This window comes from Punica granatum, chromosome 4 (assembly GCF_007655135.1).
Source record: "Punica granatum isolate Tunisia-2019 chromosome 4, ASM765513v2, whole genome shotgun sequence".
Classification (NCBI taxonomy): domain Eukaryota; kingdom Viridiplantae; phylum Streptophyta; class Magnoliopsida; order Myrtales; family Lythraceae; genus Punica; species Punica granatum.
The window spans coordinates 40,064,639-40,089,591 of NC_045130.1; the positions used below are offsets into that span (position 1 = coordinate 40,064,639).

Below are 24,953 nucleotides of genomic sequence, written 5' to 3' on the forward strand. Positions count from 1 at the left end.
ATAAAACGGGGAAATTTCAAAAACCAAGTGTTTTTTATATACAATTTACCTAAAAAATAAATAATAGTATATATATATTTGTCTTTGTATATAGTTTTGCTGTCACTAATATATATTTAATTTCAAAAGGATTTCTTATTGATTTAAAAAATAAAAATGTCTAGTTTTATTTTAGCAATGGAGACTAATCAACATGCCTTTTAAAAGGTATTGATGTATTCTACCCCAAAAAAAAATGTATTGATATATAGAGACTATTAGTTTCTAAATGAAGTTTGAAACTTTTATTTGTCAAAGGTAAAAAGATTTTACAAGTTCAAAACAAAAGAGCAAAATTCTTTATTTTTAGTTTATTCATTTTCAATTTTTTAGTCTCTTATCTTTTATTGTTTCAAAGAATCAACTTAATACAGTTTCGTGCGTAGCGCTAGTTTAAAAAATTACTTAATATATATAAGTGAGTGTTAGAGGTGATAGGACTATTTGGGATAGTTGAACAAATTGAACCTAAAAATGACTGTTCTGAAATTGGACCATGAGTCCACCAATATTCCTTATGCGAGCTTACATATCTGATCATTAGTTCAGTACTTAACCTGCAGAATCCTATATATGGAGGACTATAATTATATTTTCTATAATATTCAATATATATATATATAACTAAAATTTACTTTAGTGGTAAATGCTGCTCAACAAATGTTTCTTATATTAATGTAATTAAAAGATAGAAACAACTAATTTTAGATTTCTGAAATAAAAATTAAAATACTACTTAAAGATATATTGTTTATGTAATATAACCACATATCAATAAAAAAACAAATTTATCATTTGAAAATAAGAGTTTTGATTGGAATTGTGCAAAATAAAATGTATATACTAAACGTGATATCTTCAATATATAATAGGAAAAATTAATTTATATTTCTAAAATTAAAATTAAAATGCTACTTAAATATAAATTATTTATGTAATATTAATCACATATAAAAACAAAATTTATCATGTAAAAATAAGGATTTTGATTGCAAAATATATAAATTTATATATCTAAACGTGATGTCTTTAATATATGTTTGTATTTCATTAAAAAAAATTAATATGTGTTGAATAAAATATTTTGTTACCTCCATGTAGGATTTCACATAAATGTATAATACAAACTCTAATTCAATGAATGAGGGTCACTTAAAAATTTAAAAACTACTTAGTGAAAGTGAGGATTTAACAATATAATATTTTAGAAATATTTACAAAATTAAATTGGAATTCTTGCACTTTTTATTAATGAGTGAATGAATCTGAATAATATTAATGATTAAATAAATATATAAAATTATATTGGATAGTTAGTATAAAACTTTTACTAAATTATTTAAAATTAGTTTATTATATTAGGATCATAATTCAAATTATTCAATTATAGTTGAAATTTTTTATTATACTTAAAAACTAAATTTTTTTTTAAAAGTTATGAATAATTCTATTAAAACAAACCGTGGATAGATATAAAATCAACTTTAGAAAGATATTAAGTAAGATTAAAGGTGTAGGAAAAGCTAAAACAAATAAAAGATATGTAATTTACCAAAAAAAAAGATGATATGTATAAAATAAATTTTCATATTCATTATTTATAGGATATTTAGTGCAATGAATTTGAAAATTTATCTCAAATCTCAATAAGTTATTGTAAACTATTGACAAGACTTGTAATTTTTAAAGAAAACTCATAATTATATATTAATAGGTAAAAGTTGTATGGACATATCTTCAAATTCATTGAATATGATACATATTAATAATATTCAACATGTGTAGAATAAAATACTTAGGCCTTGTTTGGCTTTAAGGGATAAGTCCAAATTGCAACTCTTTTCTTTTTTTTTTTTACTCCAATAGCTAAAAGACAAACAACTTTTGCCTTTTGATAAAATGTATTTGTTTGGGTGAGCCCCATGTTGTCTTCCTAGCCCTCTCCACGCTCTCCTCTTTCTCAGTAAGCCATAGTTGCCTTGACACAATTCCTCCTTCCTCTCTCGCATCCACAATAGCAGAGGTCTAGATCGGGCACAAATTGTTCGTGCTTGACGAGAAATCTGCCATTTCAGAGTGCAATCGCAGTCCTTTATGAGTTTCGGACTCTTCAAGCACAAAAGGACGGGAAAGGCAGCGTCTCCCTTTCAACCCTTGTCGGTAAAGGAAGTTGTGGAATCCCCACCAACACATTTTCCTCGCATCTTGAGCTGATCATCGACAACGGAGAAGGAGCCAAGCCGTGGGTTTGCATCGTCGTTCCATACAGGCTTTGTCAAGAGAGATTCGCGAAGCTAGACAACCTTTTCAAGCCAAAGGAGACGAGGGTTCCTGGCTCAGCTATAGTACGAGGCCCCCATCTCCATAGCTCTGCCTACCTCTTCTTCTTCTTTAAGACCGGCTCCTACTCAGCTTTGCAACCCTATCTCGACTTGAAGAGGTATTCTTCCCCTCCCTTCTCTCTCGATTTGTTGAATAATTTGCCCGTGAGGGCTTATCGGTTGCCTATGGACGGTGTGCTGCTGCTTGTTCCTTGTGACCTGCAGTTGCCTATGCTTTTAATTGTTTTAACGCTACTTAATTATATCATCGCTTCTACATTATGACTTACAGTTTGCCCATCTTCCTTCTGAGTGTTTTAACGCTGCTTTTAATTGCATCGCTACTTCTGCCTTGTGATTTGCAGAGCAACCCATATGCTTCTCAGTGTTTTAATGCTGCTTTGCATCATTGCTTTTGCCTTCTTAAATAAATTTGCACAATCTGCTATTGCTTCTTCCTTTTATGTTGATATTGTTGCGGTTAATTGTAAATTGACTGATAATTGCGCTGAAATCTATTCATTTTTACTGGTGAAAGCTATTCTGTTTTGCTGCAAGTTCTTTGTGTATTCTTGTTCATGTTCTTTGGCTGCTTATATGTGGAAATTCTACTCTGACAAGTGCATCCAAGATGGCTCCTAAGGGTGAGAAAATTCTTGAGTAGACTGATTAGATGGAATTCGCTTTCATTCATATCATGCTTGAGAAGTTGAAAAGGACCCACATGACATGTTGCAAGCAAAGGAATTGGGTGGAGATGAATCTGGAGATGGAAATGCAATTTTCCGATGTCCAACTGGACTTTTAGAAGCTCCAGCAGAAGACAACGGGACTTAAGACTATGTACAAGCAGTTCACTGAGGTTGCGATGAAGACACCAACATTATAAGGGCAAGTCTCGATGGGATAAATTTATCAAGGTAAGAAGCTTCCTTTTAATACATAGATGTTTCTCCTTTGTATATGTTTGCTGCCTTTGTATTTACTCAAATAGCTCATTCAGTGATCTTTTGTGTAACGTGCAGAAGAACAAGGCCTTCAAGACATTCCGAACTACTGCAAGAACTACAAACTGTTGAATGAGCTTTTCAATTCATCAACTGCTACCGGTTCTCTATGCATGTCCTTGACTAATCCACCGAGGACTTCTGACGATGATCGACAAGTGCTAGAGGAATTCCTATCAACATCCAAACAACAACAGAAACAGCCCATCAACCTCGAAGAAGGCTCCGACCAGAGTGATGACTCGGTCCATGTGGTTGAAGAGTCGATTATATCTGAATCCTAACGTTGAGAATGTAAAAGGCATTTCTCAACAAGCTCACAACGGCAGGAGTGCTTGGACTTGTTCATGGCCAGTTCCAAACCCAAGCCTAAGACCACCCCACCTGAGTCCAATAGAAGCAAGTTGGTTTCCAGCCCTGGGAAGCCATAGAAAAATAACATCGAGGAAGCGATGACAGAGTTGAATAAACTGAAACCGACAATCTCGATTGACGAGTATATGGCAAAGAGCTTAGCTATCATGGATGACAGAGTGAGGAGGGTGTTAATGTACTACTCGAAAGACGCAAAAAGGGAATGGCTACGTCGCCTTACTCGCTCTTGAATGAGCTCGGGATTCCTCTTTATATTTAGGGTAAATTGCACTGGTGGTTCAAAAAGTTTTATAAATGTTTCAATATGGTACAAAAAGTTTTTTTTGCTACTAAATGGTACAAAATATTTCAAAGTTGTTTCAGTATAGTACAAACCATCATCTTGCCATTAATGTCGTTAAGCCGTCCTTTACAAGACTGTAAATTTTGCACCATCATGTAACTTACGTAAAACATTTTGTACTATTAAGTTACAACTTCAAAACATTTTGCACCATCATGTAACATCCCATAAAAATCGATTTTGCACAATCAGCGTCGACTTGACGGCGTCAATGGCGAGATGACGGTTTGTATTATACTGAAACAATTTTGAAACATTTTGTACTATCAAGTAAAAAAAAAAACTTTTTGTACCATATTGAAACATTTGTAAAAAAATTTAGACCATCAGTGTAATTTACCATTATATTTATTGATATTGTTTGCGACAATCTCTTCCATTTCTCTAACTTATGACATTCATCGTACTGACATGTTTGTTATGTGTCTTCGGATATTTCGACTTGAATATGTTATGTTTTTTATGTGTGCTTGGAAATTTTTATATTATATGTTTATGAACTGCTTTGTTTTACCATTAACAACATGTTCATGAACTTCCTTCGAATATTATTGGCGCATATTCGAAAGACAATATATCAAGACTTAACACCTCTTTGTAATATGAATATAACTCTAGTGACAAAGAGATGACTATTAGGCAACGGTGGTTCTTCCTTTTGATAATACAAGTTTGTGACGGTCGAAGAGTAGGTTAAACAGAACATCCCATGTAGAAATTCCCCACTCCAAGGAAGAGAGTACGCACTTGAAGTTTTGAGAAATAATGTTAGATGCTTTGAGAATTTCATAACAGAACTGTACGTATTTAGCAATTTCTGTAACACACTTTGAAAGCATAGCATCAATGATAGCATGAATTAGGGGTGTGCACGGGTACCAGGTATACCCGGAACCGGTCGGAAACTACCCGTTAGGGTAGGGTCCGAGTAACTCGTATTGAAAATATGGTAGGTTCCGGGTATTAAAATCAGGAAACGGTGAAAATCGGTTCCGGTTCCGGTTCCTGCCTACATAGTACCCCGGAACCGGTTATTTATTTATAAAAAAAAGAAGAAGAAAGAGTAAAGTTACTATCTCCGATAATGAATCAGAACAAAAGCACTTTGTTGTGTGAGATCGTAATATAAATGTTTAATTGTGTTGATGGATTGATGAGACATATTATTTTTTTACTGTTGTGGATTAATCTAAATTTTGTTGTTTGGCGATTACTGATTATGTATGTGACATTTTCGGTTTTATTTAGCGAAAGAAAAAAATTTATAGGTTCTAACAAGGTACCCGAAACCTGTGATATAATACAGGTTCTAGGTAGGTTCCGATTCCAAAATTTAACAAGTAGGATTCGATTCCAAAACCTTGGAACATGTTCCTTACAGGGTAGGGTCCGAGTATCGTGAAAAATATATGGTACCCGGAACCGATCACCCCTAACATGAATGGTATCACCGTTGAAGAGATACTCAAAATGTTCTTATTAATTATTTTTCATAATACTCGATATGCAGTAGTGGCGAAACTGTACCAACATTCTAAGAGATGGTGTCACAGTCATTCAAAAAAATCCTCCGAGTAATTCATGCCATAACACTGATTTATATAAGACAAAGGAACGTTCATGTGCAACTCGAGATTGAAATTTGTCAAAAGTGGCATTTCTTTAAGGTACTTTAAGAAAAATCAATAATATTACTTTTCATTCCCTAAGATTATATTAATTTTATAATTTTGCATTGCACCTGCAGGATTGCATCGGAACTATCGACGGAACCCATGTGGCTGCATGTGTTCCTAAGGAAAAAAGAGTAGCTTTTCGTGATTGGAATATAGAAATAACACAAAATGTACTCGTCACTTGTTTCCATTATATGATATTTACATATGTCATGACGGGTTGGGAAAGTTCGGCACATGATTTTAGAATTTTTTCCGAAGTTACGACGTTGGAATTATTTTTCGCTCCTCATGGTAGTAGTGTTTGCTGATCAATTTTCTATATCCCAACAAGTTTCTACTATAACGTATTTAATTATAATTATTTCAGTTTTTCTTTTTTTTGCAAAATAATATTATGTTGTCAATGTAAGGTTCCCCAATATTCCCGGATATTTGGCACCATACAAGGGAGAACGGTTCACGGAAGTGATTTCGGTGAGGACAATCCTCCGACAACAAAGAGGAAGCTGTTCAATCATCAACACTCATTCGTTCGTAATGTTATTGAACGATGTTTTTAGATATTGAAGAGGATATTCGCAATAATGAAATTGATGTCAACTTTCAAACCACATAGGTAAGAACAAATTACCCTTACTTGTTTTGTGTTGCATAATTTTATTCGGCGCAATCATTACCACGATATGTTATTTGAGAAGCACGGTCATGTTTTGGCATATTACGATGAATTTCGAAATACACCTCAACAGCTATGAATAAGAATTGAAGTTGACATGAGCCGCAACGAAATGAATATCGTACGCGACCATATTGCAAATTGGTTATGGAGCGCAGAGACGAGATACTAGTGATCTGCACTTCTTATTTGTATTTGAAATACATATTATTATTTTCTATTTGGAATTTTATTTTCGGATTTGTATTAAAGAACATGCAGCTAAAGCACGCATCTATTCTTCTAAATATCATATTGAACACCGGTTCTTTCATTTTGAACAAATGTGCTAAAATAATCGAACAAGTGTACGTTTAACTCGAATGAATGAAATGTGACCGTCGCTAAAAGGGAAGAAAAAATTCAGATGGGAATGTACAGGCAGTCAAAAGTAGAGAAGGTAGGATCCGCTAGTTTGACTAATCAAAGGTGAATACATAAAAGTTTGTTTGTCTTCTACCTATTAAAGTTAGAATGGAGTTTAAATTTGGAATTAAACCTGAAGCCAAACAAGGCCTTATTTAGTTGCTCTGTATGGTTTGGACATATATGTTACCTTCGTATATGCTTCGAACATGCTACAGGAGAGACAAGTTCTTTGGCAAGACCTCAAAGACATAAATGTGGTTGGAGTCGTTGGACCATGGACATTGATGGGAGATTTTAATGCCGTGAGAAAGCTGGATGGGATAAGCTTTTTGGAGGGCAGCCCAGAAAGAGATGCTAGTAAGACCGATTTTGATAACTATTTGAGGGGCCTGCGTCTTGCTGATCATTCTTTTTCTCGTCCATTTTATAAATGGAGCAACAAAAGAGTTAATGGTTTTCAAAGGAGGAAGTTGGATCGAATCTTGATTAATGGGCGTTGGATGCAATTTGACCCTTTCTTCTCTGCTGAGTTTATGGCTCCTGGAGTTTCAGATCATTGTCCTGCTATTCTTCGTGTAGGTAAGTAAAGTAAACTCAGGTCCTAAGCCTTTCAAATTTTATTCTCACTGGTGCAACCACCCGCCATTTCTTGATACAATTAAGAAAGTATGGTCAATGGAGTCGAGTGATCGGCCGACGTGGAAGCTTTGTGGCGGACTGAAAAATGATGAAAGAGGAGTTACGGAGGTTGAATAAAGAAGACTTGCGAAGTATGGGTACTTGATTTCTCTTAAAGCTGAACTTAATATTCTAGTTTCTACAGGATTCTATCTTAACAAAGGAGATAGGCCGTCTCTCTTATCAGCTGAAAAGGAGAAAAGAGAGCAACTGATGAATCTTACGGCAACTGAGGAGGCGGCCCTTAAACAGCAATCAAGGATTCAGTGGCTTAACCTTGGGGATGGAAACAATGCCTTCTTTCAGAGGTCTGTTAAAGCTCATCGTGCTCGATGTACTATTCGATCTCTAATTACTGCTGATGGGAGAAAAGTAGATCAAATAGAAGATATTAAATCGGAGGCTGTGAACTTCTGCAGAAACTTGTGGGGCTCCCCAAATCAAGAGGTTAACCCTTCCTATTCGAGAGTGGCAGGTTTTCTGAAAAAAGCTAACTGAAGCTCGAGTGTCTTCTATCTCTGTATGTTTCTCAAGAGGAAATTCAGTCAGCCCTGTTTGCTTTGCCAAAAAACAAAGCCCCAGGGCCTGATGGGTTTTCGTTGGAGTTCTATAAGGCTCTTGGGATATTACAGGGCATTCTGTAATTGACGCCATTCAGGAATTTTTCTTGACTGGTAAGCTTCTAAAGCAAATCAATTCTTCCGTTATTACGCTAGTCCCCAAGAAAGTGAATGCATATTGTATGAAGGATTTCCGGTCTATAGCTTGCTGTAATACTATTTACAAATGTATTACCAAGATTCTTGCCAACAGGGTTGAGGGAGTTCTTCCTGACTTGGTAAGTATGAATCAAAGTGCATTTATAAAAGGCAGAAGAATCTCTAATAACATTTTGTTGGCTCATGAATTTATGAGGAATTACCATCCCAAGGGTGTTAGCTCTCTGTGTGCCATCAAGATAGATCTCGTGAAGGCTTTTGATTCTATTGACCGGAGATTCCTCGATTGTCTTTTAAGAGCTATCAGTTTTCCTGATAAAATAGTGAGATGGATTAAAGCCTGTATCTCTACTCCCTGGTACTCTGTAGCAGTAAACGGATCCCTTGCAGGCTATTTTAAAGAAGGGAAAGGTCTTAGGCAGGGAGACCCTCTTTCGCCTTATTTATTCATTCTTGCCATGGAGATTTTTACTCAGATGCCAGACTCAGCTGCTTCAGAGGGAAAATTGGGATTTCATCCTAAGTGTCAGGGCCTCTTCCTAACTCATTTATGCTTTGCAGACGACCTTATGGTTTTCACAGATGGGGAGCTTAGTTCTATTAGGACTTTGATTTATGTTTTGCAATCTTTCTATGAGATCTCTGGCTGAAGCTGAATGTGGAGAAGACAGAGATTTTTTGTGCAGGCATGTCTCAAGACCAAGTTCAAGCCATCTTCGACTGTACTGGGTTCGCTCTTGGAAAACTCCCTGTCAGATATCTGGGTCTTCCTCTTATCTCAGGAAGATTGTCAACGTCGGATTGTTCTGCTTTAATTGATAAGATCACTTGCAGAATTAGTTCTTGGACATCTAGGTACTTATCCTATGCAGGTCGTCTACAACTCATCCATTCAGTTCTCTTCAGTATGGCAAATTTCTGGTGCTCTACTTTTATTTTTCCTAAGAGGGTAATTAAAATGGTCCAAAGGAAGTGTAGTGCATTCTTATGGACGCGGACTGACTCTTCCTCTAAGAGGGAGATTGTTTGTTTGCCTAAGAGGGAGGGAGGGAGGGTTTGGTGTTAAGGGAGTTAGTAAAATGGAACCAAGCTAGTGTACTGAGAAATCTGTGGCAGCTTTTAATTAATGCTGGATCTCTATGAGTAGCTTGGTGTAGGAAGTACTTGATAAAGGGTACATAGGAGTATTTGGTCCATTCAACCCCCAAGTAATTGCTCATGGAGTTGGAGGAAGATATTGAACCAAAGATAGGGGATGGTCACTCCATATGCTTATGGTACGATAATTGGTGTGAGCTGGGCCCTCTCCCTGATCATTGTTCTGAGAGGTTTTCATTGTTTCTCCTCCATCCGGCCAAACCAAATGGTATGGAGCGTCTTTTAGAATGGGCAAATGGACTTGGCCGAGAAGTCGAGACCCTCAAGCACGGGATATTCAAGCCATGGCATCTGCTATAAACTTTGCAGGTCAGGATCAACTGTTGGAACTCCAAACCTGCATTCTCTGTTGCGACTACTTGGGAAATCATAATACCAGCAGGACAGAGAGTTCAATGGCAAAGGTTAGTTTGGTTTCCAGGGCACATCCCTAGGGTCTCCTTCATCTGCTGGCTGGCAATTCTTGATCGATTGTCCACAAAAGTTAGAATACAAGCTTGGGGTTGTTCGGTTCAAGACAGTAAATGTGTTTTCTACCTGCAACATGGAAGAGGAATCCCGGGACCACCTATTTTTCTCCTGCCAATTCACAAAGCAAAATTGGGTCAAAATACTGGAACTACTGCAAATTGACAGAGATTGTGGAGACTGGGAGGTCGAGTTCTCAGCTGCCTGTCAATGGAAAGGAAAGTCGCTCGAAGCTGTCATTAGAAGATTGTCATGGACTTGTTATGTGTATATATTGCGAGAGAGAAACAACAGAATTTTTAAAGTAGGGGAGATTTTGTTAGTATAGTTTTGGAAATTAGAGATATGGTGAGGCGAAGAGTTGCATCATTGCCGAATTTTGGATTGAAGGCAGATGTTTGCCCTATAGTCTCTACTTGGCGTTCGAGCTTTGATGTAATGACCTGAGTTACTTTGTATAATTTTTTGTCTTGGAGAAATAAATATCGCATTTATAATAAAAGATTTCCAAAAAAAAAATTAACATTGGACTCTAATTCTACGAATAAGAGTCATATAAAAAGGTAAAGATTGTAATTAATAAATGCAAAGGTTTAATAATATATAATTTTAAATAAATATATGCAAAATCAAATTTGTATACTTGCACTTTATATTTGTAATATAAATCTAAATAATGTTAATGATTAATTAAATATGCGATACAATTATATAGGAAAATTAGTAGCAAACTTGTACTAATCTATTTAAAATTAATCTAGTATATTTGGTTTGTAATTCAAAATATTCAGTGATAATTGAAAATTTTCATTATTCTTAAAAAGTAAATTTATTTTTCAAAATTATGAATAATTCCGTAAAAAATAATCGGTGCATCTCACGGGTCAGAACACTAGTATATTCATAAATAATATATATGTTTTTTTTTTGCTGGATAAGCATGAAGAATTTTAATAACTTTGAAAGTATAGTATAGTATAGTATAGAGTTAATAGGAAAAAAAACACAACATTTACATTTTTTTTCTGATTCTAGCACGACCTTTAGAAAATTGCCAAGAAAAGCGTAACATTTCATTTTAATTTCGAATCTAATACGACGTTAAGTTTTTCATCAATTTTAACGGTATTGCAACGTATCGTTACATTATTGAATGAGTGGATCCCACTAATTTTTATTTTAATAAAAAATTTCTGATTTTTTTTTAAAGGGTCAGCTAAGGCCCGAAGGAGGAAGGGGCCAACGGTGGTGACCGCAACCGCCCTAATCGGGGTCGGCAACGACCCCTGTCATCGTCGCCGACGCCGGTTGGGGTGGTGGTGGCGGCTGCTGTAATGGAGGCCACCACCGCCGGAATCAAAGGAGCCAAAAATTGGGGCACTTCCGATTTCGGCGATGGTGGCCGCAATTTCGGACTCCTTCTATTCCAGCGATTGTGGTCTCGATTGCGGTCACCAGCGCCCCAAACGAGATCGACGACGACTCCTATCATGGTCGCCAACCACGATTGGGGGGGATGGTAGCAGCAATCGAGGCCACCACCGCCAGCCCCCTCCTCCTCCATCAGCCGGTCCTATTTTTTAAAAATTTAAGAAACTTTTTAGTTAAGTAAAAATAAGTGTGACTCACTCATTCAATAGCGTGACGATATGTGATACTACCGTGTTTAAAATTGACGAAAATCTTAACATTGTACTAAATTTGAGATTAAAATGAAAGGTATTGCTTTTTCTGGGCAATGTTCGAAAAGTTGTGCTAGAGTATAATGCGTATATTAAGGTTGTGCTAGATATATATAAAGGTTGTGCTGAGCTATTAAGCCTATATAATGGGTTCGTTGTTGGGGGTAACTAAGCTGGGCTCTTAGCATTCTCCGCCCGGCAGATCCACATAGTTAGCAGTGGACTGGACTGGTCTGGGCTGGTGGACGGATCCCCCAAAGGTTAGTACATAGAGAGAGAGAGAGAGAGAGAGGCCCTTTCTTTTCTTTCCTTCTTCGGTTTTGGTTTTGGTATTGGTTCCTCTCGCTCTTCAGTTCCCACCCTTCCTCTCATTTCTTGTCCGTCTCTCAAGATTACCAACCAGCACCGGCGCCCCCAGCCACAGCCAGCCCCTCATCTGACTCCTCTGGTTGGCGGAACGAAACGAAACGAAACCAACCGGAAGGAAAGAAAATGGCGACCTGGCTATCACTTCCTGGTAATGCTGGCTCTTCTTCCATCACTCGTCTCTACTCTTCTCACTCATGCCTGTTTTCTTTCCTCCCTCCCACCCTACCCCGTACCATAAACATCTCGATCGATCCCACACTTTCTTGGACTTATGAGCTAGCTGCACGCCGCAACGCCTCTTGATATTAAATTGGTTCTGTTTCCCTCCAGTCCACGATATCAGCGGAGTGTTGCTTGATCCGTTTTACCACCTGGATTTAACCGGACTGGGAAATCTTTTCTCCGATTTCTAGTCTCCATCTATCATCTGCACAGTGCTGTTACTTGTGTTTTATTCAATTTAATTTCTTATGCCCTGTGTTTTGTTCTTTGAAGGCGGGCCTACCCTCAAATCCATGGAGCTCTCCTCTGCTAGATCGGCTTCATTTGGTCACACCCCATGCTTAGCTGCCCGGAGGAAACTAAAACAATTCGGAGACAAGAACAGGCTGTCTGTTCGTGCCGACTCGTACCGGTATGCTGCTCGCTGCTCTATATTTTCAATTTTTTTGTAAATAAATAAAAGGGATGAATAATCATAGCAGGCAGGAGTCAGATCTGATAGGGAGCTAGGAATACCAAGTTTATGATGCCTCTTGGTTGGTCCACTCCTCCACTTCGAAGATTGTAAGTTGCTTTTGTGGGGGGTTGGGGTTTTCGATTGTCTGTCATTGGCTTCTAAGATAGAATCACCCACCTGCTCTTTTTTAATTATAGCATGAGAGCCAATTTTGTGACGTGATGATATCTACCCGCAATATATGGCCCTTATTTCACGATCTTCTCCTATACGAACCATTTCCACTTCTTCTGGCACTTATCTCATTGCTGGCTGTCCTTAACCCACCCAAGCCCAGGGCTAGCTTTAGAGCTTTTAATCTCTTTATGATAACTGCAGGCAGAAGTCACGTAGCCTTCTATTATTGCTTTATTCACATAATTCACTGGAATCATTACTCTTATTGATTCTTGCTTCCGGAGGACCATCTCAGCTAAATTGGTCACATTCTAATCTATCCAATTGCAGTGATGGTGGTAGAGGTGGAGGCAGTGATTTTCTTGCTGGTTTCCTTCTGGGAGGTGCTGTTTTTGGAACTTTGGCTTATGTGTTTGCTCCGCAGGTTATTCATCATCTCTGCTCTTCTCGCTCCCAACTTTTTCTTGGGTAATGTTGTGGTGCTTAATAATGAGTGCCTTGTGAGTTTAATTATTGGTTTTGTTTTCTTTTGTATCCCCATATTCGAGAATTTGATACGCAACTCTGGTCCCTAACCATTGCTGCTATTATCTGGGGGAGGGAAGAGTCCGAGGGTTATTAGTTTTGATTCGGGTACTATCATGAATTCGGCTAGCTATACTTGAAATTTCTAATTTTCTATCTTCCCAGATTAGAAGATCACTGCTTAATGAAGATGAATATGGGTTCCGAAGGGCCAAACGACCAATATACTATGATGAAGGCTTGGAGGTATTGCAATGCTTTTTCGTCATTATGCCAAGCTCTCTTTGTCTCTTTTAGGTTTTTATTTTTGTTATGTTGATGCCGATTTCTAGGACGTGTTCTTTGCTGCTTGTGCTGGGTATTTATTTGATGGGATTCTGTTTATGGCTGTGCAGAAGACCCGGCAGACCCTGAATGCCAAGATCAGCCAACTCAATTCTGCCATTGACAATGTCTCTTCCCGTTTAAGGGGTGGGAACAATTCACCAACTGTTCCAGTGGAGACCGACCCTGAAGTGGAAGCTACTATGTAGGTCGCCTCCATGTCCTCGATCATCATCAAGTGCGAAGAGTTTAATCTCTCGAGAGGTCTGAATCCATGGAGGCAGAGATTTTCTTTCCCCCGCTCCACTGCATTTCCTACTATAAATAGTTGATACTGTTTCCCTACTTTAGCTTGGAGGTTGTATTTGATGTTCTGACCTGAAATTTTCTGAGTGCTAAAGCAATCAAAAGAGCTTGTGCATTTGGAGGTGATAAGCCTGCTCGCCCTTTCACAGAATTTAGCAGCGCCACTTATTCATCTGACTATCCAACTTTTGTTCTTTAATCTGCTGCCTTGCCTGATCAGATCGGCGCCACCTCAAAGTTTGTAGGCAGTTCCAAACCTTGTCGTTTGCTACTGGTGAAATGCAGGGAACTTGTTTTGCTTCCTGTAATGTGCCCGAGATACTGACTGTGTCTTACCAATGAACGGGTCTAGTGGCCTCCATAGAGGTTGGGGAGTTTGCTTGAGGTGACGAGAGTGGCTTGATTGACTTCCGACGTGGTGTCATTTGGTTAGACAAGACAGATGCCCGCGCTATGTGCCGGTTCTTTGAAAATAATAGAATGTGCTGGAATATGAATTGGCATTATTTTAAACAAGACACGTACAGGACGACTTGTGACTTTTTCTTTCTTGCCCTTTCATAATCTCCAAAAATATAATTATTTTTATTAATTTTCTGACATGTATAGAGACTTTCTATAGCAATCACAAAGTATTTTCATAATTAAAATATTGATTAATGAAATTAACTTTAAAAAAAATGTAAAATTATGAGATGATGGAGAGTAAGAGCTGGTAAGAGATTCGAAACATGAGGGTGAGAGAGATGAAAAGGATAGGGAGAATAATAGGAGAGGAGAGAGTTGGGATTTTGGAGAAAATAGGGCGAGAGAGATGAAATAGAGAGAATAATGAGAGAGAGAAGAGTGGGGATTTTGGAGAAAATAGAGTAGTTGAAAAACAATAAAATCACTTGGCCTTTTAACTTCCTCTACACATGATAAGTTTTAATTTATAGATTTTATTTTACAATGGACATTTTAGGGTAAAGGAGTTATATCAATTTCCATCCTTTTCCTTTTTGTAATGCAGATATCAAGATTGAAATTGATAGAATTTATAGAAGATAGTTTTCTTACCTAAAATGATAGTGGAAAATGTCAATTAATTAAAAATATGTTAATTGATTGCAAGAATATATTTGTATAACTAATGCAAAAAAAGAAAAGAAAAATATTGGAGATACGAGAGGGAGAGAGGGAGAAAAAAAAGAAAAAGAGAGGTAGGGAAGTTATGGGTAAGAGAGAGAGGGGAGAGAAAAGTGCAGAGTGAAAGGGGGTAATTACTGTTTGAAAATTCATGAAAGATTGGGATTGATAAAACTTGTTTATTTATAATTCTGCTGAAGAGAATCGTGACCATTTATAGTGCGTTTGGATTGAGAGTTGAGTTGAGTTTTAGTTTTAATTAGTTTGTAATGATTGTATTGTTGAATTATGAGAAAAAGTGTGAAAAAGTAATAAATAATTGAGATAAAATAATGATTAAGTAATGATTATGTTGTTGAATGGTGAAAAAGTAATGAATAGTTGAGAGAATTTAATATTAAAAATTGAATTGAATGGTTAAAAATATTTAAAAAATAAAAAGAAGTAATGATTGAGATGTTGAATTGAAGATAAGTGAAGTTGAGTTGAGTTGAATTAAACTTTGTTCATAAAACAAACACACCCTTATTCTTTGGTAGTGAGTTCTCTAAGCAGATATGGAGGGAGATTATGGCTATGAATGGCATTAATAGAGGACTCCTTGTTTGGAAAGGTGAAGTAGATTGGGCTATTGATCGTGCTAGAGGAAAGTCAGAGCCATCGTGAACAAATTGGCTTGGTATTCGCATATATACTTTGTATGGAAAACGAGAAATGGCAAGATTTTTGCGAATGAGTCTGTGTCTGTAGAGAGGAACATTGGTCGTATTAAGAGATTAGCGAAGGACAGGTTGCTTGGAGCTAGATATCTGCAAAAGCTGTCCTCTCAGCAGCATCAAGGTCTCTTGAGGAGTTTGGGAGATGTCTAAGCTGCTTGTTTCTTTGATTTGTTGTTGACGCTCTTTGATTCATTCAGTTGGATTGCTTTAGCAAGATTTTGTAGACATTGTTTTGAAGTTTGTCAATAAGCATATCGTACATATCAAAAAATGAAATTACCATCATATTCATGATCAAAGGGTTATTAATCAATAGAATTATCAAAACATGGTACAAAAAGAAAAAGTGTACTCCCTCCAGAGTACGCTTTGCACGTGAAATTATAATGATAATTACCTATAATCCTCTTTGGTGTTAGATCAGATGCCTATCGATTAAGGGCCGGTGCAGTGAATGCCATACAACACAGTCTAACGGAAACACCCGTAAAGCTAAACTGAAGACCCGAGCTTCTATAAATCATTAATGAGATTTACAGTAATTGAATGCTGTGGATGGCCACACAAGTCACTTATAAACAACTTGAAGAAAGAACTAAGAAAAAATTAATCAGTTTTGATACCTAAAAAAAAAAAAGAACTTAATGGGATGCGACCGTCACAAGGCATGAATTTACAAGCTGGAGATATGATCTGAACCAACAGCCGGACAGTTCTTGAGCTGATACGCAAATGACTCCGCTAATTCAACAGCATCCTGGACCCGAAGCCGAGTTCCCTGCTGCCCAACTACTGTGGATGCAACCCTAGCAGCTAATGAACCAATCCCTTTCAAGTCAGAAACTCCCCTAAGAATCCCGTACAAGACCCCTGAAGCATATGCATCTCCAGCTCCACAAGTATCAACCGGTAGACAATGTGAAGGAGGGATATAGATCGCTTCTCCCTTGACCCCAAAGTAGGAGCCTCTCGGTCCATCAGTGATTGAGATTAGCGGGGCAAAATGGCTCAGGTACCTTGTCGCTGCAACCGCGCTCTCCTTCGAGGAGAAGTCGCACAAAGCTCGAGCTTCGTCACTGTTCCCCAGCACAATATCTGCATACTCTCCAATGACTTCCCTGAGAAAACATAGGAAAATGGCCTTTATATGGCAAAAACAACAGATGGCCTTCCTAGCGCAACTGGTGCGACCAACTTCTCTTCGTCATTCTTAGATACCGGAGGCAAATGATTGAGGAAGACTGTTATCATGCAAAACGGTCAAAACCAGTATCATTTGGGGTAATAAGCCTTGGAAGTTGTTCAAAAATCAATCAAGTCCACGGGAAACATTGTCATATTTCACGCCACAAAGTTGCGGGACTTAAGTTCCACTTAGGGGTGAAATTTTGCTCAGGACAAGGAAGGCATCTTAATAAAGGCCGAAACAAGTATTGTGCTGATCTAAGAGCTATATGAAGCAGAACACGAATTGACACCCCTCGTAAAAGCATGAAAATTTTGCTTACAATCTTCTTTTGTACCGCAGCTAGATCAGGAATTTCATCTGACTCCTAAGAAGTGAAATGCTATCATACAAATTTAAATAAGAACTATCCACTCCACTAGTTGTCAATGTCCTAGGTCCTCAGCTCTATGGGGTATCACCTAGTTCTAGTATATGTAGACAGGGTCGCAAAATGATTCCCTTCACTGTCATCTTTACCTTTACTGCTGAGGAATATCAATCATGAAACCATGACTTAGTGAACAAGCTATATAGAAACAAATAAAACAAAAAAGAACATGGCACGTCCAAGAGTCTCAAAATCATGGCCCTAGAATTGACTTATCAACCTCATGCCCCCAAACCAATACTTCTCAAGCAATAGACTAAAAAATTTGAAGCCCTGATCCTCAGGAAATTAGAAAGGAATCTGTCATGGATTGCTTTAAAATATGAGTTAACTGAGTGCTTGTCCAAGAGAAACTGAGTCTTACCAGAAATCATCATAATGCTTTTCTATGCAGGAGACATCTGATGCTGTTATGGCAACCAGAGCACCATTTGTGCGTGCTTCTTCACATGCTTTTTTTATTGTTTTGATCGTATCAGGAAGCTCAAATAAATACCCTTCAATGACAAGTACATTCGTCTTGGATACTATGCTGGCGAGGCAATCATCATAATTAACAGAGGAAGATGTTCCCTGAGAACGTGAAAAGAAATGCTTCGATGAGGGTTCCATTCAAAACAGGGTATGCATCTCACAGTAAAATTTCATCAGGCGTGAGTAAAAGTCCTTCCAACTGCAATCTCCAAAGCCAGCCCAGAATTTGCAGCCATTTAGATTTAGTTAGTACCTGGTACGCCAGCATGGTACGTTGGGCATCAGGAGTTGTGAGAACAATAACTGTCCCTGTTGTCCCATCATTAACAGGGGCAGACAGAAAATTGACATTTGCACGACGCAATTTCATCCTGCAAAAGGAAAAAGGAGGAGTGGAGATTATAGAGAACATCATCAACAAGAAATATGAGCCAAGAGTGGACCTTCCGTGCAGTGGAGAGCTCCACCCACCATAATGATATAATGGTGAAGCAAAAAGAGGGGTGTGCAGCACTACCACACCTGTAAAATCCACCCAAAGGATCACTTCCCACACTCCCAGCCATGGCGATACTCAGGGAAGGACCTCTGATAGGCCGACCCCCAAGCCTCGCCAGAGCGACCAGGCTGTTGGAAAGAGACCCGCCAGCAGCAGCCTTATAACTGCACCCATCCATAGCGCGCAAGACTCTTCCCCTCTCCTCATGGTTGACAACCTTCCTGGTGCCCTTGTCTAATCCTAAGTTCTCTAAGAACTCATCATCCACGACACCGGAAAAATCTACCTGCAACACATATATATCCAGGAATAACAAACAAAGAACAAAGAGGAGAACTTTACCAGTACAGGACAACATAATGTGCAGGCAAAAGGTTAAAGTAGCGCAAGCCACTGCATATCTCAATCTCCGGAATCCTTGTTGCGTTATGAGAAGTAATTCTATCGGTGGATTATAGAGGCGGAGATAGCAAAAGTGAGCTTGAGTGATGGATACCCAATTGAACATAACAAGAGGAGCACAGTATTCATAAGCCACGAGGGAGAAGGCTGTAAAGGAATGCATTTTTTTGTATTGGAGGGGGAGGGGAAGATGTACCATGGCTTGGCCGAGGCCTACAACATCCCATCTCTCAGGCATCACAGGAGAAGGATCATCTTCATCTTCATCTTCATCTTCATCCTCCTCGTCCTCAGTTCCGCCATCTACATCCCCTTGACTGAAGCCGCAGCAGGAAGAGGAGAAACAGGAGGAGGAGGAGGAGAAGGAGGAGAAGGAGGAGGAGGGAGGAGGAGGCGAAGGGAGGAGGCCAAATCTGCTGGTCGACATGGAAGCAATATTGGGGTGAACGGTAAAGGGTAAGCTAATAGAAAGGGGATGGCGGGGAAAGGTGAGAGAGCAGTGAAGGGGGTAAATACGAGAGGGGTGGGATGGAGAGGAAATAGGAGAAAATGGAGGAGGAGGAAGAGGCCTATGACCGTGAGGAGAAATAATAGCTAGAGGATTAGAAGACATTTGCCCTTAGCCTCACCCCTCTGCTCCCCCCACCCTCTCTCTCTCTCTCTCACCAACCCTTCCCTCGCGTGCGTCCGTACGTTCGGCCGAACAAAGAAAGCTGAGAACTTGAGATACAGATAAGAAAATAGGGAGGTGAAGGTGAAGGAGGTCCGGTTTGGAGCGAGCGAGGGAGCTCAGCAAGATGAAGATGAAGATGATGAAGGCGAAGAAGAAGAAGAAGCAACCAACATCTCCGACTCTCGACGGTACACTCTCCCTCTCTCTGCGTGCGAGGAGGGCGGTGCCGCTAGAATTGGGATTGAAGTGGATAAATATGGAGGGAGGAGGATGAAAGGAGAGAGAGCAAAGGAAACGAAAAGGGCTGGACAACGGCAAGGGAATTGCCCGGCAGTGGCCGTGCTGATGGAAGGGAAAATACATATATAAATATATATTATTTATTTTCTTATTCTTATGGACCATATTAATTGCCCGGCCTGCGTGCTCCCGGCCCGTTCCCTCCCTTAAATTATTATTCTTCTTTTGCAGAATATCCTTCCATTATTATTCTACTAAAGCTTGAGTCGTGGTACGTGTTAAATTAAAAATAATTACAGATTAAAGATCGCACTCGCCATGAATAAGATGTTGCATTTGTTTGCTCATAATATATAATAAAAAAAAAGATGTTGCATTTCTTAGTTGTACAGTATATGTGAAAGCACAAATTTTCTACCAAAAAATAAAATGCACAATTACTATTCATAAAATAAAAAATCCTATATTGAGATAATTATTATACAATAAGTTATATTACGAAAAGTATATTGTTAATTATATATGTCATTGCATTCATAGTGAAAATGTTAGATAGGCCAAGATCTATATGTCAATTTCGATGTATTGAAAATATTTTATATGTCAATTTCTTTGCAAATAATACAAAAAAAATGAGGGGAAGAAATTTAAGTGTATTTTTTGTGATTATTCTAAGTTCTTTCAGAATCAGTCGATTAATTAGTTATGAGTTATTATGTATATTTTAGTGATACATTGTACGAAATATATTTTGATAATTCTCACCTCTCTAAATAATTTAGAGTTTGGTTTAATTTAATTTACATATATTATTAGCACTCATAATTGTATTTTGAATTGTGAAGAAAATAAAACTTTTTTTCGATAAACTGAAAATTCTCGATATATGTAGTAGATTAGTTAATTTTATAACGCAAAAATTCCGGGAAAAAGGAATTACAACAATGGAAAAGTCCATTATTTTTACGTTAGTTTTCCTTATAAAAGTATTTGGATGGAATATTTGGAGTTTCATTACATTAAAATTATCTAGAATTCCATTGTCACTATATCTATTTTGATATGAGAGTCTTGTGCGATCTAACAAAAATACGTTCACAACAACGAAAATTATTTCTTCAAACTATATCATTCACGCTTTATTGCCCCACTTTCAGATTCTCATTGATTGTAACTCGAAAAATTACTTAATTAAGACCCAGGCTCGTTCTATGTGACGTCTAATGCATTGTCCCACTCCACTTTTATATATAGAGATGCATAGAGAAAATTGATTGACCAAATGAAATATAATAACCAGAATGGCCGCGGCCTTTCAAAACGAAGAGCGGCCCAGTCTTGTTACTTGGACTTTGTTAATTATTGGGCCTGGGACAGGCCTCGTCTTCCCTATCTGAAAGAAGGCCCCTTCCACGCGCACAGAGAACCCGCGATCAAAAGTCGGAGTGTGGAGGAAAGCAAAACGAAAGGAGACGAGAGCACTAAACGGAGTACAGGCAGAAGCAGAGCAATGCTCGCGGGGGATCATCATCCGAGTCCGAGGGAGATCGATCAATTGATCCGTGGCCTTTTGGATAGATAGAATAGAATAGAATACAGAAAGAAAAGAAGATATGGAGAAGGGCCGGGGCCACAGCCAGGGGGAGAAGGAGAAGGAGAAGACATGCAAGAGGTGCAAGCGGCCATACAAACCTTCGTCAAACTCTTCATCTTCTTGCCGCTTCCATCCCTCCTTCTTTGTCTGCCGCCGCCACGATGACCAGAAGAGGTAATTATACTTACTAGCTGATCCTCCTCCTCACTTCAACCAACCATTCCTTGTTTTCTCTTCAGTTCAGGTCATCCTTGCTTGGTGTTGCCTGCCTCGCTGTAATTGTAGTTTTAATTGTGGAGATGTGGAAGATAAAAAGACTTCCTCCTTGCTCTTGTGCCCAATCTATCCAATATAGCCAACCAACAAATAAAAGATACTCTTGGATGTAACCAGCAAACCAGATAGACTTACTCCAGGAGACTGCACAACTGCTAGCTCCAAAACAATCAAAACCACTCCTTGTATTATATAGCCCGCATTTGTGAGGGGGCCAAATCACTCCATCTTGAGAAGTACCTGCAGCTATCTGTTCGATTTCAGCAGCTTGGTTGGGAGTCTGAGCTGCGAGGCCATTTCCAGCAATTATTCTTCTACACTTTAGCAACAGTATCATGCTCTTTAATATTGGGAAAACAATTCACGCCTCTAGAGCAATAATGAATGAGGGAACCAACTGGCAGCCATGGATCATGCCAAAAGCTGACATTCTCACCAAGCCCAATCAATCCCTAATGAAAGGCTTTACTAACGACCTCAACTGCAATACCATTTCCAAGAACAATCCCCTGCAATACCAAAAACTTCTGCCCTTAATAAGAAACTTCCTCACCTAAGAAACTTCCTCACCCAAGCAACCCAAAATGATCCACAAGTATAGCCCATATGTTTTTAACCACACAGATTTTATCCCGTATCTCCAGGTTCCTTACTCCCAAACCCCCTTCCTTTTTTTGGCAAACAAACAGTACTCCAGTTTACCTTTGCCTCACCGGAATAATCAGACACGCCTTTCCAGTGGAATGACCTGCACTTTTGATGTACAAGTGTAATCACTTTCTTTGGCAATATAAAACTCAAGCACCAATAAGAGGACATACTGAATGTCACAAAATTGATGAGCTGGAGTCTTCTGGCGTAAGACAAATGCTGTAACTGTCCACCACTTGATCCTCTTAACTATCCTTTTTGCGAGCTCCTCGCAGTTCTTCAAAGATACCTTGCCAGAAGTTAAAGGGAGCCCCAAATACTTGACCGATAAGCAGCCTTTTTGAAACCTGCACATGCAGAAGATCCTGGAACAACTGTTCTTGAAGACCTTCACACTATAACTCACTTTTCTCAGGAAAGACGAAGGCTTGAGTATTTGTAAAGCGTATTAAGAACATCCACCCCTGCTATTAGAGAATCCCTCGTTCCATTCGTAGAAATGAAGGGATCGTCAGCAAAACATAGGTGGGTGAGACCAATAAACTTGCATCTAGCATGATAACCCAGCCTGTGAGACTGCGCTGCATGATCCAACGTCTGTTAAAGGACCTCCATACCACTCAAAACTGTTATCAACTATGGTTGATTGATCGGAGGACGAGTGTGCGTGTGTGTGTATTTGTATGTCTCTCTCCGTGTCTAGCGTCTACTGACGATTCCTGCTCTCCATGATGGCACGAACAAATCTATTGGTGGAGACGGTCGCCCCAGTCTGATTGTTAATCTCCAAGGACGACTGTATGTGAACGTGTCTCAGCAGCTTCGTTCTGATTCACATGGACCAATCATAAGAATAAGCTGTTCAACTCCTTAAAACAAGTAACGATGAGGGGCTCAAAATATCAGTGCCTTCGGTAAATGCTTACTATGGGAAAAATCTTACAGAAGCAGTTTCAAACCTGTACTATGGGGAGAAGGGCCTTGTCAGCAATTGATTGTTGACGACGGAAGGTATTCATTGCACTGCAGTAGATTAATTGCACTGAAAGAATCGCTGCATGAGAAGAACAGAATTAGCAAGGGAGTTGAGATCAGTTATTGATGATGGTTAACTCTCTTTTGCTCTTGCATGCATCACAAATTGAGGCCTGATGGCCGGCCTATGCGGTCTAATTCTTCAATTGTTGTGGGACTGAGGAACCCGATGCTCCCAACTGTACAACCCGCTTCCACTTCTCACGACGATGGTGATGTGTGGCTGACTGTATTTGTTTGATGTGTGTTTCCGGTTTTTGATAGATCAATCTGTAAATGCACTGCTTTTTTATTCAGATTATCTAAATGATGAGTCCATTAGTTCCTACTCTCCCTGCGGAAATTGGTTGGTTGGATCTCTGTCTCCATGATAACATCATTAGCCCTTATTTAATCACCCTAGTTTGTTGATTTCTAGTGATGATTGTAAATGAGCGGGTTTCAGTAGCCTCCATAGTACTGATTGGTTGACAGGACCGAATCCACATTTTATTCCTTTCTCACCTGGATGGTAAAGTATTCAATGCAATGTAGCGGATTAGCTGCAATGAAAATATCGTTGCATGAGAAGAACAGGATTGTGAAGGAGGTAAGATTAGTTACTGATGGTGGATAGCTCTCTTTTCTTCTCCATTGCATGATCCGCAGGTATTATGAATTGGGGCCTGATGATCCCCCTTATGCAGCCAAGTTCTTTGATTGCTGTGGTGCTGAGGATCCCGATGCTCCTGGCTGTACAACCACCTCCCATGCTTCTTATGATGATGTTGATCTGTAATTGCATTTACTTGTGTGATTTCCGTGTTTGGAATGATAGATCATATACGTGTGCTTCTGCTTTCATTTTCTTTTCCTTCTTCATGACATACTGCACTGCCTTTTGATTCTGATTCTGTACGTCAGATTATTTAAATGATGAATCCATTCCTAGTTCCCCTGCAGAATTTGGTTGGTTGGGATTTATATGTCCTTGATAAAAGGGATGTATACTCATTCAGATGAGATCAGAGCAAGAGGTTAGTGGGCGATTAAGTTACTATTAATTATTAAGGGACAGAAAGGTTGGAGTCAATATTTCACAAGAAGGGCCAAGTGAGAGGAGATCTCTGTCTGGGACTCTGCCTTTTTCAGTTGAGATTTCGTAATCTGAACATGTGGGATGGATGGGGAAGCCCAAACAAAATCATCCACCGGACATGTTGTGTCAAAGAGGTTGTGGGAGGTGGTAGAGCTGTCTCCAGATCACTGCAGATTGTGATTTTGGCTCGATGGCTCCGCCGAAGCGATGAGGTGATGAACGTATAATCATCATGATAGTCTTGTGAACTTACGGGATGAGCCGAAGCCCCTCCCGCTAGAGAGATGCAAATCAATTTATCTCTATGATATGCGAAAGCTGAGGAATGTTTGGGATTCTTGAAGGTGAAGTTTCCCAACTTAACTCCATGGCCCCCTGCATCAATCATCATAAGACCAAAAGATCAGATTAGGTACGACATTGCTGATTGCAAGTCACGCTCAGCGCCCCCCAAGCAGATCCCTTCTTATTTTTCATCAATCATCGAATTCAATTCTACAATCTAAACACATTAAACGGTTGCCTTGTCTTGCTTATTTCACTTCACCAGAAAAAATGCAAGCGGGTGGATAGGTTGTCAAGTCATTGTTTGGAGGCCGTATTTTTGAATTTGATGGATTGCATATTCATCATAC

General features: G+C 38.9%; 4 protein-coding genes and 1 long non-coding RNA gene across 8 annotated transcripts; 4 read left to right on the plus strand and 1 right to left on the minus strand.

Moving 5' to 3' along the window:
* The first annotated feature begins 1,957 nt into the window (after positions 1-1,957).
* LOC116205409 lies at positions 1,958-4,086 on the plus strand. The gene is made up of 2 exons (XR_004156501.1): positions 1,958-3,280; positions 3,386-4,086. It is a non-coding gene; the product is annotated as an uncharacterized LOC116205409 (long non-coding RNA).
* A 3,006-nt stretch (positions 4,087-7,092) lies between these two features.
* LOC116202266 lies at positions 7,093-10,373 on the plus strand. Of its 4 annotated transcripts, none has more exons than XR_004156038.1 (3): positions 7,093-7,427; positions 7,663-8,200; positions 8,917-10,373. XR_004156038.1 is itself a non-coding variant. In XM_031533749.1 (3 exons), the coding sequence occupies exons 1-3, from the start codon at positions 7,133-7,135 to the stop codon at positions 8,022-8,024; spliced, it is 546 nt and encodes a 181-aa protein (XP_031389609.1). In that variant the 5' UTR covers positions 7,093-7,132; the 3' UTR covers positions 8,025-10,373. The 4 variants fall into 4 exon arrangements, 3 of the variants coding, with proteins under 3 accessions (XP_031389609.1, XP_031389607.1, XP_031389608.1); XM_031533749.1 differs by having other exon boundaries at positions 7,663-7,834; positions 7,946-10,373; XM_031533747.1 differs by having other exon boundaries at positions 7,663-10,373.
* Positions 10,374-11,846: 1,473 nt separating this feature from the next.
* On the plus strand, positions 11,847-14,132 carry LOC116206185. Its single transcript, XM_031538985.1, has 5 exons — positions 11,847-12,070; positions 12,418-12,556; positions 13,109-13,202; positions 13,469-13,549; positions 13,699-14,132. Exons 1-5 carry the CDS (start codon positions 12,046-12,048, stop codon positions 13,834-13,836), a joined length of 477 nt encoding a protein of 158 aa, XP_031394845.1. The 5' UTR covers positions 11,847-12,045; the 3' UTR covers positions 13,837-14,132.
* A 2,137-nt stretch (positions 14,133-16,269) lies between these two features.
* On the minus strand, positions 16,270-19,859 carry LOC116203687 (uncharacterized sugar kinase slr0537). The gene is made up of 5 exons (XM_031535553.1): positions 18,968-19,859; positions 18,393-18,655; positions 18,124-18,241; positions 17,761-17,969; positions 16,270-16,898 (listed from the first exon to the last, which is right to left on the minus strand). The coding sequence occupies exons 1-5, from the start codon at positions 19,382-19,384 to the stop codon at positions 16,454-16,456; spliced, it is 1,452 nt and encodes a 483-aa protein (XP_031391413.1). The 5' UTR covers positions 19,385-19,859; the 3' UTR covers positions 16,270-16,453.
* A 1,272-nt stretch (positions 19,860-21,131) lies between these two features.
* Positions 21,132-24,184, plus strand: LOC116203688. Its single transcript, XM_031535554.1, has 2 exons — positions 21,132-21,452; positions 23,889-24,184. The coding sequence occupies exons 1-2, from the start codon at positions 21,298-21,300 to the stop codon at positions 24,016-24,018; spliced, it is 285 nt and encodes a 94-aa protein (XP_031391414.1). The 5' UTR covers positions 21,132-21,297; the 3' UTR covers positions 24,019-24,184.
* Positions 24,185-24,953: the final 769 nt, after the last annotated feature.